At 36.4% G+C, this 17193-nt stretch overlaps 1 protein-coding gene across 1 annotated transcript; it reads left to right on the forward strand.

Moving 5' to 3' along the window:
• The first annotated feature begins 549 nt into the window (after nt 1-549).
• Nucleotides 550-16352, forward strand: LOC136205427 (SCY1-like protein 2 B). Its single transcript, XM_065996015.1, has 14 exons — nt 550-1315; nt 2110-2214; nt 3754-3864; nt 5781-5963; nt 7165-7291; nt 8200-8261; nt 8399-8485; nt 8806-8892; nt 9952-10065; nt 11284-11412; nt 13943-14005; nt 14194-14355; nt 14462-14580; nt 15069-16352. The coding sequence occupies exons 1-14, from the start codon at nt 821-823 to the stop codon at nt 15994-15996; spliced, it is 2772 nt and encodes a 923-aa protein (XP_065852087.1). The 5' UTR covers nt 550-820; the 3' UTR covers nt 15997-16352.
• Nucleotides 16353-17193: the final 841 nt, after the last annotated feature.

Raw genomic sequence — 17193 nt, forward strand, 5'->3', positions numbered from 1 at the left:
ATTTAACTTATTAGGACGAGACTTACATTATAAACTTTTTAGAAACTTATTGTATAAAAAAACTTTACATTTTCGAAAAGTTAACTTATATAAACATATCAGTTTTGTAATTTACTCTATATAAAATATATATAAATACCAATAATAAATACGAGTTAATTTAAAATAAAAAAAGATAAGCTACCAAAATAGGTCTATAATTTTTTGAAAAGTATAAATTTAGATTTCATGTATAAAATAGCAGTGATATAGCCTTAACGTTTTAAAAATGTATCAATATAGGTCTCGATAATGGAACGAGACACGCCATTAATTTTACTCCATTAAGTTCTGTCAATTGTACGTGGTGAGAGAAATCGAAACTTAATAAAGTAATACGAATGACGTGTCCAATCTGTTATCAATGTCTAAATTAATATTATTTTTTAAACATTAAAACTATATTAGTAGGTGGGGTCTAAATGGATACTTTCCAAAAAAAACAATAATAAGTCCGTTTTGGTAACTATCCTAGATAAAAATAAATAAGAGTTATTCATAAAAAGAAAAAAAGAAAAATAGAGAATTTACAGAGACTAGTAAGAGAGAGAGATGGGAGAGGTGGAAGGAAAGGGAAAGCGGAACCAAACTTGAAACTTGTTGATCTAAGGACGACTCCGGTTTCCTCCGCCACTATCACGACCCCCGCCACATTCTGTTTTCTTCCTCTTCCCGCCCGATTAATCTCTACATATGCCACAAAATTGTACATACCTGCACAAATTGATTGTTTTATAATTTGGTCGAATCGAATCCATAGTGTGTAAAATCAGCAGCAAAAATGTCTCTCAACATGAAAACCCTAACACAAGCGCTTGCCAAGACGGCAGCGGTGATCGAGAAGACCGTGCAAACTACTGTACAGGAAGTAACAGGTCCCAAGCCATTGCAAGACTATGAGCTTCTCGACCAGATCGGCTCCGCTGGGCCTGCTCTCGCTTGGAAATTGTATTCTGGTAAGGCGGCACGTGAGTCTACGCGCGCTCACCAGTACCCTACCGTGTGTGTTTGGGTGCTGGACAAGAAGGCCTTGGCAGAGGCGCGCGTCCGGGCTGGACTATCTAAGGCAGCAGAAGACGCTTTTCTGGATGTGATTCGGGCTGATGCTACGCGCCTTGTGAGGCTGCGCCACCCGGGAGTTGTGCACGTTGTGCAGGCGCTGGATGAGAACAAAAATGCGATGGCGATGGTCACGGAACCACTTTTTGCGTCGGTGGCTAATGCGCTTGGGAACGTTGACAATATATCGAAGGTGCCTAGGGAACTCAAGGGAATGGTAAGTAGTAGTCAGTTGCGTGCTTCATTTTCGGTGGATGGTTTCCTGAATTTAGATTTACGTATTCTGGTGAATAATAATTTCATTTAGATGCTTTGTGAAATTAATGGATGTCGGGCTGAATTAAGTCCACTTTATTCTTTTGCGATCCTCTTAATGTGAATGGTTACATTAGATATATTTTACTTAGTATCCAGTGAATCACTGTTGATTTTGTTTTCTCTTTGTGGTTCATCACTTAGCCTACATATAGCATGTTTCCTTCTGGTGCTAGGAAGGTGTACATAATATTTGAGTTTCTCTCTTTTTAAATTTCTGTGAAAGCATATTAGGTTTAAATAGTATTTGTTCTAACACCCATCTAGTGGTGGTGATGCGTTTTTAATGTCTTTTGGAGGAGTGTAGAGCTTGAAACTTATGTAAGTTGAGCTGTGGAGGGAGGAATATTTGTAGTCCACACTGCCATTGCATGGTTATTATTTTATTAAATATCTTACTAGATAGCCTAGCTCCTATAACGAGTTTACTGGTGTTCTGTTCTAAAATATGGAGATTGCAGTCCGTTAAATTTGGTTGAACAAGGTTACCTCTTGGTTACATGGTTCTAGATCATTTTTATTTGTCAATTAGATATCGTCTTTGATATTGAACTTATATCTTAATGTTACTAGATTAATGAGTTCATAATTTGTCTTTGCCAATATGAGCTATCATCTTGAATAGATCAGTTTACCTTTTCCGTCAACATATGTATTTGTATTTTATCTGATAGAGCTCTCTGTCTGTCTGTGTAGGAAATGGGTTTGTTGGAAGTGAAACATGGTTTACTCCAAATTGCCGAGTCTTTAGACTTTCTCCATAACAATGCACATCTTATTCATCGGGCTATATCACCTGAGGTATGTCTTTAGACTTTCTCCATAACAATGCAGGTTGTTTTCATTAACGTTTTAGTCATTCCATCCAATATTCTATGAGTTAATGCTTTTTTATGGTCAAAATGTAAAAGCATTTAGAGTGTGGCAAATTTCCCTTGTACAATAAGACACCCATACACAGAAAATTCCTTGCCTTATTTTTTATTTTATTTATCTCTCCATAATTTTATTTAGTGAATCTGAAGTGGTTATTGTATTTGAGAAAAATATGATATATATTATACAGTTTCCATGCATGTAGCATAATTGTTCAACTAATGAGGATCAATAGTTTGTAATTCAACTCATGATTATTAATTATATGGGTGTAAGGGTGTCTTATAGTACAAGGACAAATTTATCACATACTCTACAATGTTTTAGCTGTTGACCATAAAAAACATTGACTAACAAAATATGGATGGATAGACTAAAGGGTTGATAACAACAAATCCTAGGGACTTCATAATGTATTTTTAAAAACAGGACTGACTAGTGCAATATGCACACACCTAGAGAGTAATAAATTATTTACCCTAAAACTTAAATGCAAAAAGCAACTCAAACATATGCTATGGGATTTACTCTTTTGACTTATGACAAAGATAAATGCAAATGTTTGTTTAACAGAAGCCATGGGATCAAATGAGTCTAAAGTAAGTGCTAGATAAATATAGGTTAATGTCAAGACAGATCACAATTGAGAAAATTTCAAGCCTACTCAAGCTACATAGACATTTTAAGGAAGGCATCTACTGAGATTCATTTTACCTAGTTCATGAGCATCAAGAATGCTGACTACAAAAAAAATTAAATCAGTCACATGCTGCCACCAGGGATAGCATAATTCAGTTTTTCCTTGACAAAAATTTGGGTATGAGTTTCCAAACTATCTAACAGGGAAGCAAGAGAAACTTGGGATATTAGAAAAGAAGATAACAGATAATGAAGGATGAAAAACATGAAGATGAGCAACTGATCATGTCCAAAGATGGGTCAGATGCATGTTTTTAACTTTAAATCGGCTTGGAAAACGAGATACAGAGAACAATTTGAGAGAGGAAAACAAGAAAGAGATTATAGAAGAAGAAAATGGCATACAAATGAAGAAAAAATGTGGGGGATAGACTAAACTGTTCTCTGTACCAAGTAGCAGCAATTAATGATTGAAAATAAGGCATTAACTTACTCTAATACATTTTGAAAGCCATAAAGTAAAAACATCCAGTGGCATACAGATATGACCATTAAGAAATGGATGTTCATGGGGTGCCTTTGGTGCATGATTTGGAGGCTCCGCGGGTTTGTGCTTGAGCTCTTATCCAGTTCTTTGAGGGATACTGTCTTACCTTAGGCTACCATTGGTGTAGTATACGAGCTTCATTTTACTTCATTATTAGATTGTACACATATTGCACTTTACATTTATTTTCTTTTCTTGAGTTTTAATGTTACGGTTGGGAACCAGTCGCTTATATGATTTTTGGGTTTCACAAAGCTTATCACAAGTTTATGTTGCAGAATGTCCTAATCACTTCAAGTGGAGCATGGAAGCTTGGTGGATTCGGTTTTGCGATCCCCTCTGATCAGGCTTCAAGTGACTTGCCTAGTTCTCAGGCCTTTCATTATGCTGTGAGTTCAGTTTTAATCAGTCTGATCTGAAAAACAATAATTTTGATTCTATTTCCTCACACTCCTCTTCTTTGCACGCATCCTTTTTTACTTCATTTTAAACCAATAAAAAGGAATAAAATGCTCTGATGGAGATTCGTAGGATTCTCTTTTTCTTTTTCTCTGTTTGTTCCTTGAAAAGGTCCTTTTGCATTTTTTTTTTTTTTTTTTTTTTTTTTTTTTTGGGGGGGGGGGGGTGTATAACCTTTTTTGAGAGAATATTTTTTAATTGAAGGGGGAGTTATGTTATTTGCTTAGGAAAATGACTAAAGATATGTTTCAGAGACCCAAAAGGGGAAAAAAGAAAGAAGAAGCAAGAGGTTATATAAGAACATGCTGTCTAGGCAATACTAATGTTGATCGTCCTTGTTCATCAATTTTGAATTCATGGTTGCATAGGACCATATATTACTTTCTTTGTATTATCTCTCTTATTGTTTCCAGATTGATAAATAATTGAACTAGTTGGCCAATAGGTTTCAATGTATTATGAATAGAAAAATTTCAAATCAAAATGCAGCAAATAATTAGTGTTAAAACCTAACATCAAATATATTACTTATTAGAAAAATGATCCCCATGAGCATTGCTTTGCCTCTTCTATTGTGTCCGATATTAATATGAATTAGGCCTTCAACTATTAGCTTAAGCTTTTAGTTCAATTGGTTCCATGACATGGTACCAGAGTCTCTTTGACCAAGTGATCAGGGTTCGGATCCTGGCCCCATTTGTTGACTTAATTTCAACATATGGCTGTGTTGTCCATGCTTCAATCAAGCCCCATTGGGCCTTTAACTACAGCTTAAGCTCTTAGTTCAATTGGTTCTTTGACATACTGAAATGTAATCATTAAATGCTTTGGAAGGTTTATGTTGAACATGCCAAATGATAACTTGTCTTTTCCTTAAACGCGTTGCCTTTAATTGATGATTTTTCTCTTTGAATAACTTTTTGGAGCTTGATATGTCTCTATCTGTGTACTTTCAAATTAGTTCGTATTACAATGAGTATGGAAATCATCTTTTCTTCTTCCTTCTAAGTTCCACTTTGTACAAGCTAGGTTTCTTTTTATTTTATTTTGTTATTTATTCCCATAGTTGTTAAATAGCAAGGCGCACTAAGGCGCTAAGGGCTCCTGGAGCCTAGGCTCAAGGCGCAGGCCTGAGGAACACGAGGTGCAGAAAATAAAAAAAATATACTCTTTTTCTAGTTAAACCATAAACCAAAAAAACACACTTATGACCACACAAACAAAACAAAACCACATAAGAACATAATACTAAATTATAAATGTCAAAACACCAAGTTAATTTCATACTTCATAGAGACATTAACATATACTTAACGTCTTAACCTAAGTACTTAACTAATGCTACTAAACTAATAACCATTCATTGTCACTTTATATTCTTTACGTGACTACTCTTAATTCCTGTCTAGTCTTTCTATATTTACAGTTATGTGTATTGATATTCTTATTTAGATCAAGGGTTAAGATTAATCTTATTTAAATTAGATTAGCGGTTGAGATTAGTCAAACATTTGTTTTACACAAAACAGTAAAAAAAGAAAAAAAGAAAAACCTTAGTGAAAACACAGAGGCGCCCCTTGATTCAGGTTCCGAGGCCCAGGCAATGCACACGAAGCGAGAGCCTTTTAAACAGGGCCTCACTTTCTGCAATCAAGGCTCACTAACTTGAGCCTTGAATGAGGCACACCTTTAACAACTAACGAAAAGTTCCTGTCGCGTTTGAATGTGATAGCCTTTTTATGGAGCTTTATTCATGGCCCATTCAGTTTCATTGCATAGATGGATGAAGTATGCATTGTGCTTGCTACTTTTTACTTATTGTTTATTGTCTATCTGAATAATCCAGGAATATGATGTTGAAGATTCTATACTGCCTCTTCAGCCTTCTCTGAATTACACTGCCCCTGAGCTTGTTCGAAACAAATCACCTTCAGCTGGATGTTCTTCTGATATTTTCAGCTTTGGATGTCTTGCTTACCACTTGATTGCTCACAAGCCTTTGTTTGACTGCCAGAACAATGTCAAAATGGTATGCTTAAAGTCAAATCTCATCTTTATATTACATATTGAACAAATGAGCTTCTATTTCTGATAATGGAGAAGATTGTTTGGAGTATCGTGATTGTATAATCTGTAGAAGAATTTTCTTCAACTTGATGCTTTATCCAAAATATTATCCACAAGGGTATTTTAATTCGATAGTATTATTAGTTTCTGAAAAGAATGTCAAGCTTTCGTATATGTAGGTCAGAATGGGTTTAGGAAAAGCCAAGGGGTAACGTAGATACTACATATGCATTGACTGGAAAAAAATATGCTTAATTACTCATGAAGTGGAGAGTTTTCAAGTACATATGCAGAATGAAAGGAAAGGTGAAAAATGGCACAGGTCGTCTGCAGAAACTTAACTGTATTCTTAACATCTATGATTTTCTTTCTGTCAAGACTTGGGCTGCACAATGGCCCTTTGTGAGACAAACCATCACTTGCCATCTCTGACTGATTGAACTGAAACTACTGACGCACAATTGTAATCCTTAATTTTTCTTTTACCTGCTGAAGTAAACTGTTGATGACAGAATGCCATAGGTTGTGATTACCTATAAGTACTTCTGCTGGCTGACTTTTGAATGAACTCGAATCATAGTTGAACTGTGGCCTACATCTGACATAAGTTGAATATCAGTATCACATTCACAGACTAGTCCTTAATTCTCTGCAAGTTCAAAACCTCCTAAATTGCCACCCCTGAATTGATAACTTTATGGTTTATTTATAGTTTGAAAATGTATTTGCTGCATGTAATCCTGGGAAATTTTACTTTTTTCGGCTTGTCCAATGTCATCGTATTTTGGTTATATTAGAGTGATTTCAAAGAGGGCGAGCCTTGGCGCAACGGTAAAACGTTGTTGCCGTGTGACCAGAGGTCACGGGTTCGAGTCTTAGGAGCGGCCTCTTGCCAATTAAATTGGCAAGGGAAGGCTTGCCCCCAATACACCCTTGTGGTGGGACCCCTCCCCGGACCCTTGCTCAGCGGGGACGCGTAATGCGACCGGGCCGCCCTTTTTTTTTTTTTTTAGAGTGATTTCAAAGTTGAGGGGCAACTGATGTTAATACTACTTCACGTGAAGCTGAGACATTTTGTGCAACTACTTCCTTTTTTATCAAGAAGTTCACATCTTTACTCTGTTGTTAACTAGAAAATTGTTCATTTTTGTTTCTCTCTGCAGTACATGAATACTCTGAATTACTTATCTAGTGAAGCATTCTCTTCTATTCCTCCAGAATTGGTTCCTGACTTGCAGAGGATGATCTCTGGAAATGAGTCTTTTCGACCGACAGCAATGGATTTTACAGGTATAGTGAGAGCCTTCAGACGATGATATATCAATTCAACCAATATATAGGCGTTGGTTAATAATATATATTCATCCTGTTACAGACATGAATAAAACAAAAGCAATGTTAGATAGGTTTTCGTATGATGTGCTGCAAATGGAAGAGAATTGACATTTGTTGAATAAGAAGGGGAAAATGAAGAAATAGGGTTGAATTGGAAGGTGTTTATTCTGATTATATGTATTAAGGATCCAAATAAAGTTAGAAAGCTCGTGTTAGTAACTGTGTTTAGGAGAACAAGAACAAACTCTCGTTTAGACTGAAGTTTATGAAGCAGGAAAACTGAATGTTGTGTATGATAAATTATTCACATGTTTTATTCCCATTTTTTCTTCACACATGGAGGAAGCTAGGCATTTGGAAAAAAAACACGAATGATTAAGCTAATGTATTCCATAATTCCATTCAGTGCTTTTTGAACTTCCAGGGTTCCAAGTTGACTCTTCTCTACCCAATGTGCTCTGCTGAGAATTTTTTGAAATACATGACATAGTTGTGACAAAAATAATGTGAACTATTTTTTGATTGCTTGCGGATATCTTCTTTCTGTACTTGGTTTATGTATATGGATTTAGTCCTGGTACTACTAGTGATTACGATTAACGAAATGCTGGATTTGTAATACATTTTCATTTCACATAGAACAATGCTATTATCCAATGTTCAATAATTCTTATCAATTTGAGGTAACTTTCACATTAGCAGATTTTGAAATGGCTATTATTTTGTTACCAAAGAGATGCTTGAATGTCCTATAACAATTTTTATGGCTTTTGACAGAAGTGGTACTAGTTTGCATTATCTTAACTTGAATCATTTCCTGTCCATCATTACAATAGTTTTCAAGATCTATTTCTTTTTTGCAGGTTCTCCATTTTTTCGGAATGACACTAGGTTGCGTGCTCTTCGTTTCCTGGACCACATGCTTGTATGCTTTTGCATTAATCTTCAACTAATTCATGCTTTTGGGATTAATTGAGACATGTTGCTTGAAGACATTTCAAGGGAGAAGGAAGAAAATAAGAGTTATGGTGTATGACTTCAATGTTTTAATTTTTATTGCAGGAAAGAGATAATATGCAGAAATCTGAGTTCTTAAAAGCCTTATCGGACATGTGGAAAGAGTTTGATTCCCGTGTCTTGCGGTACAAGGTTTGTCTTTTTCTTTCTCATTGACGTGGTGTCATTTTATGTTAATAATTTTCATTGACCACAATTTATTTGCCTGGTTGTTTTGTTTTATCAAGCTATGCTTTCAATGATGTTTTGTTGTACAATGAAAAAAAATCAGGCCATAGGATTTTGTCCATTTCTAATTTATATCTGATGGTCTTTGGTTCAGTTCCTCTCCATTCTCCAAGCTGTTGCTACATTTAGCATGGCAGGAAACATTTATTAATTTTTGTCATCTGCTTTTCTCTAGTCATGATGAGCGAAAAGGACAAATATGGTAAACTAGATTTTTCTTGCAGGTTCTTCCACCATTATGTGCAGAACTTAGGAACATGGTGATGCAACCAATGATTCTTCCTATGGTTCTTACTATAGCAGAATCTCAGGTACAGGTTCTTTCATCATTGTTATCTTATAGCTGTTTTATGTTTGTGATATTATTCTTACTATTTTTGATGGAATTAATTTATTTTTCCAGTTCATTAGTTCATTAACTAGTGAGTTTAATTTATTCAGTGGTGTTGAAGAATCATAATAGTTGTTGAATGGTCTTCATGAGGTCATCAAGCAGACGTGCTATTTCTTCCAATCCTGAATGCTATTTATTTTCATTGCTTGATGTTCAACTTCTTAATAGGAACATGTTACAAGTGAATGCTAAAAGGTCTTCTATTTTACCTCTTCTGCACAAGATTCACTTTTATTTTCTTCATTATATCATGAGCTTGCAGTAGTGTGAGCCTTCTGAGCTAGAAAACTGATAAAAAGAGATATCTTTGTTACATTTATTTACTAGAATAGAAATTTAAATTAATGAAATAATTTTTGGAGGTTATTTTCTTTCCTTTTGTCCTTTATGTTTGTTTTTTCCATTTTTGGTATAATTATTAAGGGGTGTGGTTGAGAGGGAGAGGGCTTGCAAGGGGGTTATTGTTACTTTAAGCATTTGCAAGTGAAGGGGATTGCTGTGATTTATAGAATGCCAACTGCACGAAATATATAGAAGGGTGATATTGTACTGTTAACATTTGGAAGTGAAGGGAATTCCTGTGATTTATATAGATTACAAAATGCAAACTGAACTCAGTATATACAGAAGGTATATGACCATTTCGTCATATTAGATATGAAGTTCGTCTTTCCTATCCTGTTTTGAACTTTTTTTTTGTTTATTGTCAAATATGTGCTATTGTGTAGCTGTATGTAAATCACAGGTTAATTTGGGCTTTGTTGGTGTAAGCAAGTGGTTTAAACATTCTTTAGCTTTTGGATCAGGGAAATTCGATCAATTCTCTGAGAGGACTGGATAACTTATTTTGCTGCTGTGTTACTCCCTGTTCATTTGTGTTTCTGTATGTGCACAAGTATATAAACTTCCACCTTTTATGAACTGCATTAGCTTATATTGGACAAAAAGTGTGTTTTAAATTCTGTTGCTGTTGCAGGATAGAATTGATTTTGAGCTATCAACACTTCCAGCTCTTATTCCTGTCCTAAGTACTGCTGCAGGCGAGACACTACTGCTGCTTGTGAAGCATGCTGAACTCATTATCCACAAGGTATGTAAAGATGTTCTCTCTGGTAATTTTTTTTTGTCTCGTAACGAAATAATTAGGACGAGAGTAGGAGTTACATCTATTGAGAATAAAATGAGGGAAAATTGACTAAGGTGGTTTGGCCATGTAAGACGAAGAGCGCTTGATGGATTGAAGAGTGGCAAAGGGATGCAATGGTGAGGGGTAGGGGAAGGCCTAAGCAAACTTGGAAGAGGGTGATTGAGAGTGACATAAGTTTATTGGGGATTGATGAAAATATGACAGTGGATAGGATGGAATGGAGGGAGAGAATTTATGTAGCGGACACGACTTGATTTCACGGTTCATGTTAGCCGACCCCGAATCATTTCGGCACTAAGGCTTTGTTGTTGTTGTTGTAGTAGTAGTAGTAGTAGTGCAGTGCCATTCGACACACTAGGTAAATTATATACAGGTTTTCTTCATGGACAATAAAATGATAGTATATCAAAATGAATTGTAACATTAAATCAATGTCATTACATCTGTGTTATGGAACGCGAAAAGTGATGTGGAAAATTATCAGAGGGAAACACAATCTACTATATGGATGCATGTATCTATTTTCACAATTCTTAACTAGGCTGGGAATTAATATATTCATGAAGTTGGTCACTATTTTGGGTTTTGGGGCCCAGCAGGCTGTCCATAATGTAAAATACTAGGGATATTTGGGAGCATGGTCCCTAATTCAAGCCCTAACCGTAGATTGCACTGGATGCGGATGTTTTGAGTGTTCATTGAAAATTAAGATATGAAAATTTTCTTTTTTCAAATTATTTCAAGAACTCCATTTCTGTCCATGTGATGATGTATTACCAGATTGGATTCTTATTGAGATATACCATCTTTCAATTAGGGATCCATTCTATAATAGCGAAAAGTTTGGGTTCACATCCATAGGTTGTATTATGAGTCTACGAGCAACCTATTATTTTATTGTTCTTAAGCTGGAAAGCTTTACAGGCACTGTGGGAGATACAGTAATGTGGAATTGACAAATTTTTCTTTCATAGTATTTCAAAATTTCTTATCTATCTGGGAACTTGGTTCCCTTTCTTTTTCATCAAGTGAAATGCAAAATTTTATAGAAGCTATATTTTGTTACTTTTCCTTATGCGTGTCTGAACCCTCCTTTATTGCTTTATAATACTGTGACACCTTGATTTTTAGTACTAATAGTCTCTTGTCTAACTGTTATAGACTAGTCGGGAGAACTTGATATCTCATATCCTGCCTTTGGTCGTTCGAGCCTATGATGAAAATGATCCACGCATTCAAGAGGAAGCTCTTAAAAAATCTATATCCCTTGCCAAGCAACTTGATGTTCAGGTGATTTCCAAATTTATGACTTTATCTGCACTCACATGTATTCCTACTTTTATATATCCGTATATATGCATATTTTCCAGTTTCATGAGCTGGTTTTTTCGAATCATTTGGTGCTGTTGAAATTCTTTTACTGATAGCTGTTTCCTTATACCCAATTATAGATTTTTGATAATCATAATCCAAAATTTTGTAATTTCAGGTAGATGCTCCCATAAGCAATAAAATAACTGCCTGCATGTGTGTTTCTGAAATAGTAATTACTATTGTTCTTCTGAGACTATATATATACACGTTTGGGTTCCTATGCTTTTAGTTACTTTTAGGGGACCAAGAATATGCTGACAAGTTTGTATTATATGTTTTGTTTAAGTTGAGGACATGTTTATGTGTTGGATGACATAAAGGAGTATCTTAAAAGGTCAGGGTATGTAAAGAGGAGGGAAACCAATGTGGCATAGTTATTAAAGGCGCACTAAGGCGCAAGGGGGGTCCTGGAGCCTTGGCGCAAGGCGCAACTTAAGGCGCGCGCCCGAGCGACTCGAGGCGCAGACAAAAAAAAATATCATAAATTCATAATACTAGTCACAAATAGTCAAATAACAATAATAAAACCATAAAATGCATGAGTTAAGTTCTAGTTAACTACTAAGGCATGAGTTAACTGTTGCGATATGTGGATCTTTGTCTATCCATGCTTTTCTTTTATTTTCTGAACTTAAAAAACCCTAAAATACCCTAATCCTAAAATACCCTCAAAACCCTAAACACCCTCAACCCTAAAATACCCCAAGGTAGCTGAGGCGCGCTAAGGCGCACGCCTTGTGTCTGGCTTAAGGCGCACCAAGGCGCACTAAGGCGCGCGCCTGACTGACCGCGCCCGCCTTTGGGCTCCAGAGGCGCTAAGGATGGAGCCTTAGCCGAGGCGCGCCTTTAATAACTATGCAATGTGGCCCATATAGATTAAAAATTTAAATGTGTACTGTATATGATTCAACATTTCTGGGCGACAAGGATATCACCAAATACTGTGTCATGGACACTGCTGAGAGAATGGAATAATATGAAGACAATTGAACTGTGCTCGGCAGAACCTTTTTTTTTTTGTAATTGAGAATTGAGGAAGCTAGTTTTTGAATGTGAGACCTCCCACGTCCCCAAAGCTGCTGTCAGAGTTTTCCAAAATCTGAAAGTGAGTGGTCATGATGCTTTATGTTCAGGAGCTTTCTGTAGGTTTAACTTTAAAACTCTCCATACCACTGTGTCTCAAGTTAACTGAATTGTCCTGCAACACATGGAACTGAGGATTTAAGGGACTGGCAGTAATGTAGACAAGGAAAATTAGGTTTAGCACTTCTGTTTGCAGATGATATTGTGTTGGTTGATGAGACGAAAGAAGGAGTGGAGATGAAGTTGGAACTATGGAGGCAAACTCTAGAATCTAGAGGCTTTAAGTTGAGTCGAAGTAAGACAGAATATTTGGAGTGTAAGTTTAGCGGCCGTAGGAGTAGGGAGGCAGGGACAATCACCCTAGATGGGAGAGTTGTTCAGGCCTCGGATTGCTTCCGGTATTTAGGATCTATTATCCAAACGGATGGAGAAGTAGATGGAGATGTTGCTCATAGGATTAAAGCTGGTTGGTCGAAGTGGAAGAGTGCTACGGGTTTCCTTTGTGATCCCGGCATGCCTAATAGATTGAAGGGAAAATTCTACCGGACGGCAATTAGACCAGCATTGTTATATGGTACGGAGTGTTGGGCAGTGAAACACTGCCACATCCATAAGATGTCGGTGGCGGAGATGCGTATGTTGAGATGGATGTGTGGTCACACGAGAAAGGACCGGGTGCGTAATGAAATAATTAGGACAAAAGTAGGGGTCACATCTATTGAGAATAAAATGAGAGAAAACCGACTAAGGTGGTTTGGCCATGTGAGACGTAGAGCGCTTGATGCGCCGGTTAGGAGAACCGAAGAGTGGCAAAGGGATGTAGTGGTGAGGGGTAGGGGAAGACCTAAGCAAACTTGGAGGAGGGTGATCGAGAGTGATATGAGTTTATTGGGAATTGAGGAAAATATGGTAGTGGATAGGACGGAGTGGAGGGAGCGAATCTGTGTCGCTGACACGACTTGATTTTCACGGTTTTATATGATGGTTCATGTTAGCCGACCCCGAATCATTTCGGGACTAAGGCTTTGTTGTTGTTGTTGTTGTTGTTGAGGAGCTTTTATGTAACCCAAATAAATTTTTGGTAACTGCGTTAGGCATACTATTATAAATATTTATGGTTGAACATTTGATAATTGAGGTATAGTATAGCATTTTACCCCTTTGTTTGACACTATCTGCACAGTTGTGTTCCTTTCATAATGCTGTTGCTCATGCGTTGCTTTGGTAACAATAATAATATAAGGGAGAGTAGTATAAAGTGGTCAGTATTTTGTGTGTTGGCATGTTATACTGTGGAAATGCCTAATTCTAATATTTTGTTAACTCACTAATATTTTTTCTTTATCTTTTAAATTTATTGCAGCTAGTGAAGCAAGCAATTTTACCACGTGTTCATGGCTTAGCACTTAAAACAACCATCGCTGCGGTATGTTTGTTACTGTATTTATTTCTCATTGATGTCTTATTGTGCTGTTTTCTTTGTTAATTTAAGTGCATTTAACAATTTATACCATTAAACTGCTTTTTCCGATGAAGACATGTAAATGTATCTGGTGCTTTCTCAGCTACATTACAGATATATAACATAAGCTAACTATTTATTTGTAATGCTAGGTAAGAGTGAATGCTTTGTTATGCTTAAGTGAACTTGTTCATGCACTTGATAAACATGCCGTTCTAGAAATCTTGCACACAATTCAACGGTGTACAGCTGTTGATCGTTCTGCTCCCACTCTTATCTGCACCCTCGGGGTCGCAAATTCAATTTTCAAGCAGGTATAGTTATGGCGACAGATGTGGTCTTAGTGCTTTATTTCTCATCCTTCTCATGCTGACCAGAAGAATCTTATGGCTGTTTCCTTTTTGCTCTAATTATCGACAGTATGGCGTAGAGTTTGTGGCAGAGCATGTCCTTCCACTTCTCATGCCTCTTCTCACTGCCCAACAGTTAAATGTTCAGCACTTTGCCAAATATATGCTCTTCGTGAAGGACATTCTTAGGTACTACAATACTGTGTATCTTCATAGTTTCTTCCTGTCTGTTTGTAGCCAATTAATAGTTAAATCACTGATCCTGTGTTGTATATATATATATATATAACGATAATGATTTGGCTCTTCAACTTGACTCACAAGATCAATTTGCCTCAAATTTAACTCTGGATGTCAATTTGGTCCTACAACTTGGCATTTTTGGTTAAATCTATTCAAAATGACGTGTGCAAGTATGAGTTGTGGCTTGTTAACTTGTGTCAGTTTTTATGCTGACTCGTGTCACTTAGGATTTATTTGACCAAAAATACCAAGTTGAAAGGCCAAATTGGTACCCAAAGTTCATGTTGGGGAAAATTGATTCCATGAGCCAAAATTGAAGGCCAAAACTTACACTTTATCTGTTATCTCGATTTTTTCTGTTAGTAACTTTACCTGATTTCAACATCGGTCCATCAGGTGCTTTATTTTTTTGACATGGTTTGGTCTTCTTCTAGGATGATAGAAGAAAAAAGAGGAGTTGCAGTTACGAATTCCGGAATTCCAGAGGTAAAGCCGTCATCTTTTCCTAATGGGCTTCCTTCTCAACCCCCTAGCAAAGCAAGTGGAACAGTTGCTCCTGCAACAAATAGTAGCCCTTCGTGGGATGAAGATTGGGGTACCGTCTCAAAAGGACCTCCTGCTAGGAAACAACCTTCTACAAGTAAACCACAATCTACTCAAAACAAAGGGAGCAGCCAGCCAATTCAACCAACTGCTTTGCCATCAGAATCTTCCTCAATTTCTGCTGTATCTGGTCAGCAAACAGCTAAAGCATGCAGTCCAGTGGACATAGAATGGCCTCCTCGTTCATCTTCAGGCCCAATCCCTCAGTTAGCTGATGTTGATAAGCAACCAAATACAGGAGCATCGTGCTCTCCCAGCTTTGATGAGATTGATCCTTTTGCTAATTGGCCTCCAAGATCCAGTGGAAGTACCAATGGCAATATAGGATCATTGGTACCGAATGTCAGTAGTAGTTCAAATACAAGCACACCCACCGGTTTGAACTTCCAGAGTAGTGGAAATAATAGTTGGGCTTTCAACAACGAAAATTCATTTGAGCCATTGAAACCAACTCAAGGGACTTCTGCTATGAATTTGGGTAGCTTGAATAGTAGCAGTCTAAATGGTCAGAATTCTTTTGGTTACTCGAAACAGAATCTGGGCATGCCGACTTCGGGTTCTTATAACGAAAGGAAATCAACAGATATTGGATCTATATTTGGTTCGAGCAAAAACGAAGTGGCTGCACTTAAACTTGCTCCACCCCCATTAACTGCTGTGGGAAGGGGCAGAGGAAGAGGAAGAGGAGGCACGTCTACAACAAGGCCTACCCACAGCAGAGCAAAGTCTGATCAGCCACCTCTTATGGATTTGTTGTAATGGCTTGAAATGGAGAAGAAAAAAAAAGACAGATGTAAGATGTGTATTTTTGAAAAGTAGCCATACCATACCATGCATGCAAAGAGGCTCCGATGGACATTTTGAAGGCCATCTTGCTCACCATGGCATGAGTTGTTGTAAGTTTTGTTTGTAGCCTATTTTGTTTTTTTTGTTTTTAAATTTCTTCGACTACGATGTTTAGGTCCGATGGTATACTTTTTTTTTGTGTGTTGAAAAATATGTATAATTTTTTTTTTTGCCGGAAATTGTATTCATGAAAATGGTTCCAGTTGGTTTAACTGGGTTATAAATAATAAATGGTAGAGAGGGGGAGGTATTTGAGTTGGAATTTTGGATTATAGAATTTTGTGGTAGATAAAATTCCATATGGCTGTCTTCTGATATTAACCTCTTAGTTTTAGCACGAAATTTTGTTTCATAGTAATGGGTCCAATACGTTTTAACATCACTTCACCTTCGAGGAGTAATCACTGTGTTATGATAATAATTAAGCATTCAAAATATTAAGCTTAATACATCTCTGTCCTCTCAAGATATCCAGCAATTGATCCTTTGAATTTGATCCTTTGAATTTTAAAATGTTACAACCAATCTTGTCAGTTTACTTATTTGAAACAAATAATCCTCAAGTGAGTTAATATTTGTGATTTTGAAAGTTTTTTTTTTTTTTTTTTATATTTAATGCATTAGTAGATTAGTTAGATGTAGTGACTGATGTTTTGGAAATCTTTTATTTATGATGTAATATTATATCGGATGTTTTTTTAGATTTAGGGGTTATTTTTTTAAAGGCTTAATACATCATCTGCCCCCTGAACTTGTCTGAAATGGTTGATTGGCCCACTGATCTTTCAAAGTGTCTCGATAGCTCCCTGAACTTGCATAAAATGTTCAGTTAGCTTCCTGAACTTGCATAAAATATAATCAATTAATCACTCATTTGTAAAAAAGTCAGTTAAATGCGGAAGATATGTTGCACACATCTTAAAAAAGTAAAACGACCAAGATCGGGGTGTGCGATTATAATATTAGAGAAGAAAATGTTTTATAGTTGAATAAGTAAGAAATTCTTTTTTAACATGTTTTAATCTATTTTGTGAAGAATGTAATAACATTCTAAAGCACGTATAATATTTGACTTACTTTTTTACAACCGAATGATTAATTGATTATATT

Source organism: Euphorbia lathyris, chromosome 9 (assembly GCF_963576675.1).
Source record: "Euphorbia lathyris chromosome 9, ddEupLath1.1, whole genome shotgun sequence".
NCBI lineage: Eukaryota > Viridiplantae > Streptophyta > Magnoliopsida > Malpighiales > Euphorbiaceae > Euphorbia > Euphorbia lathyris.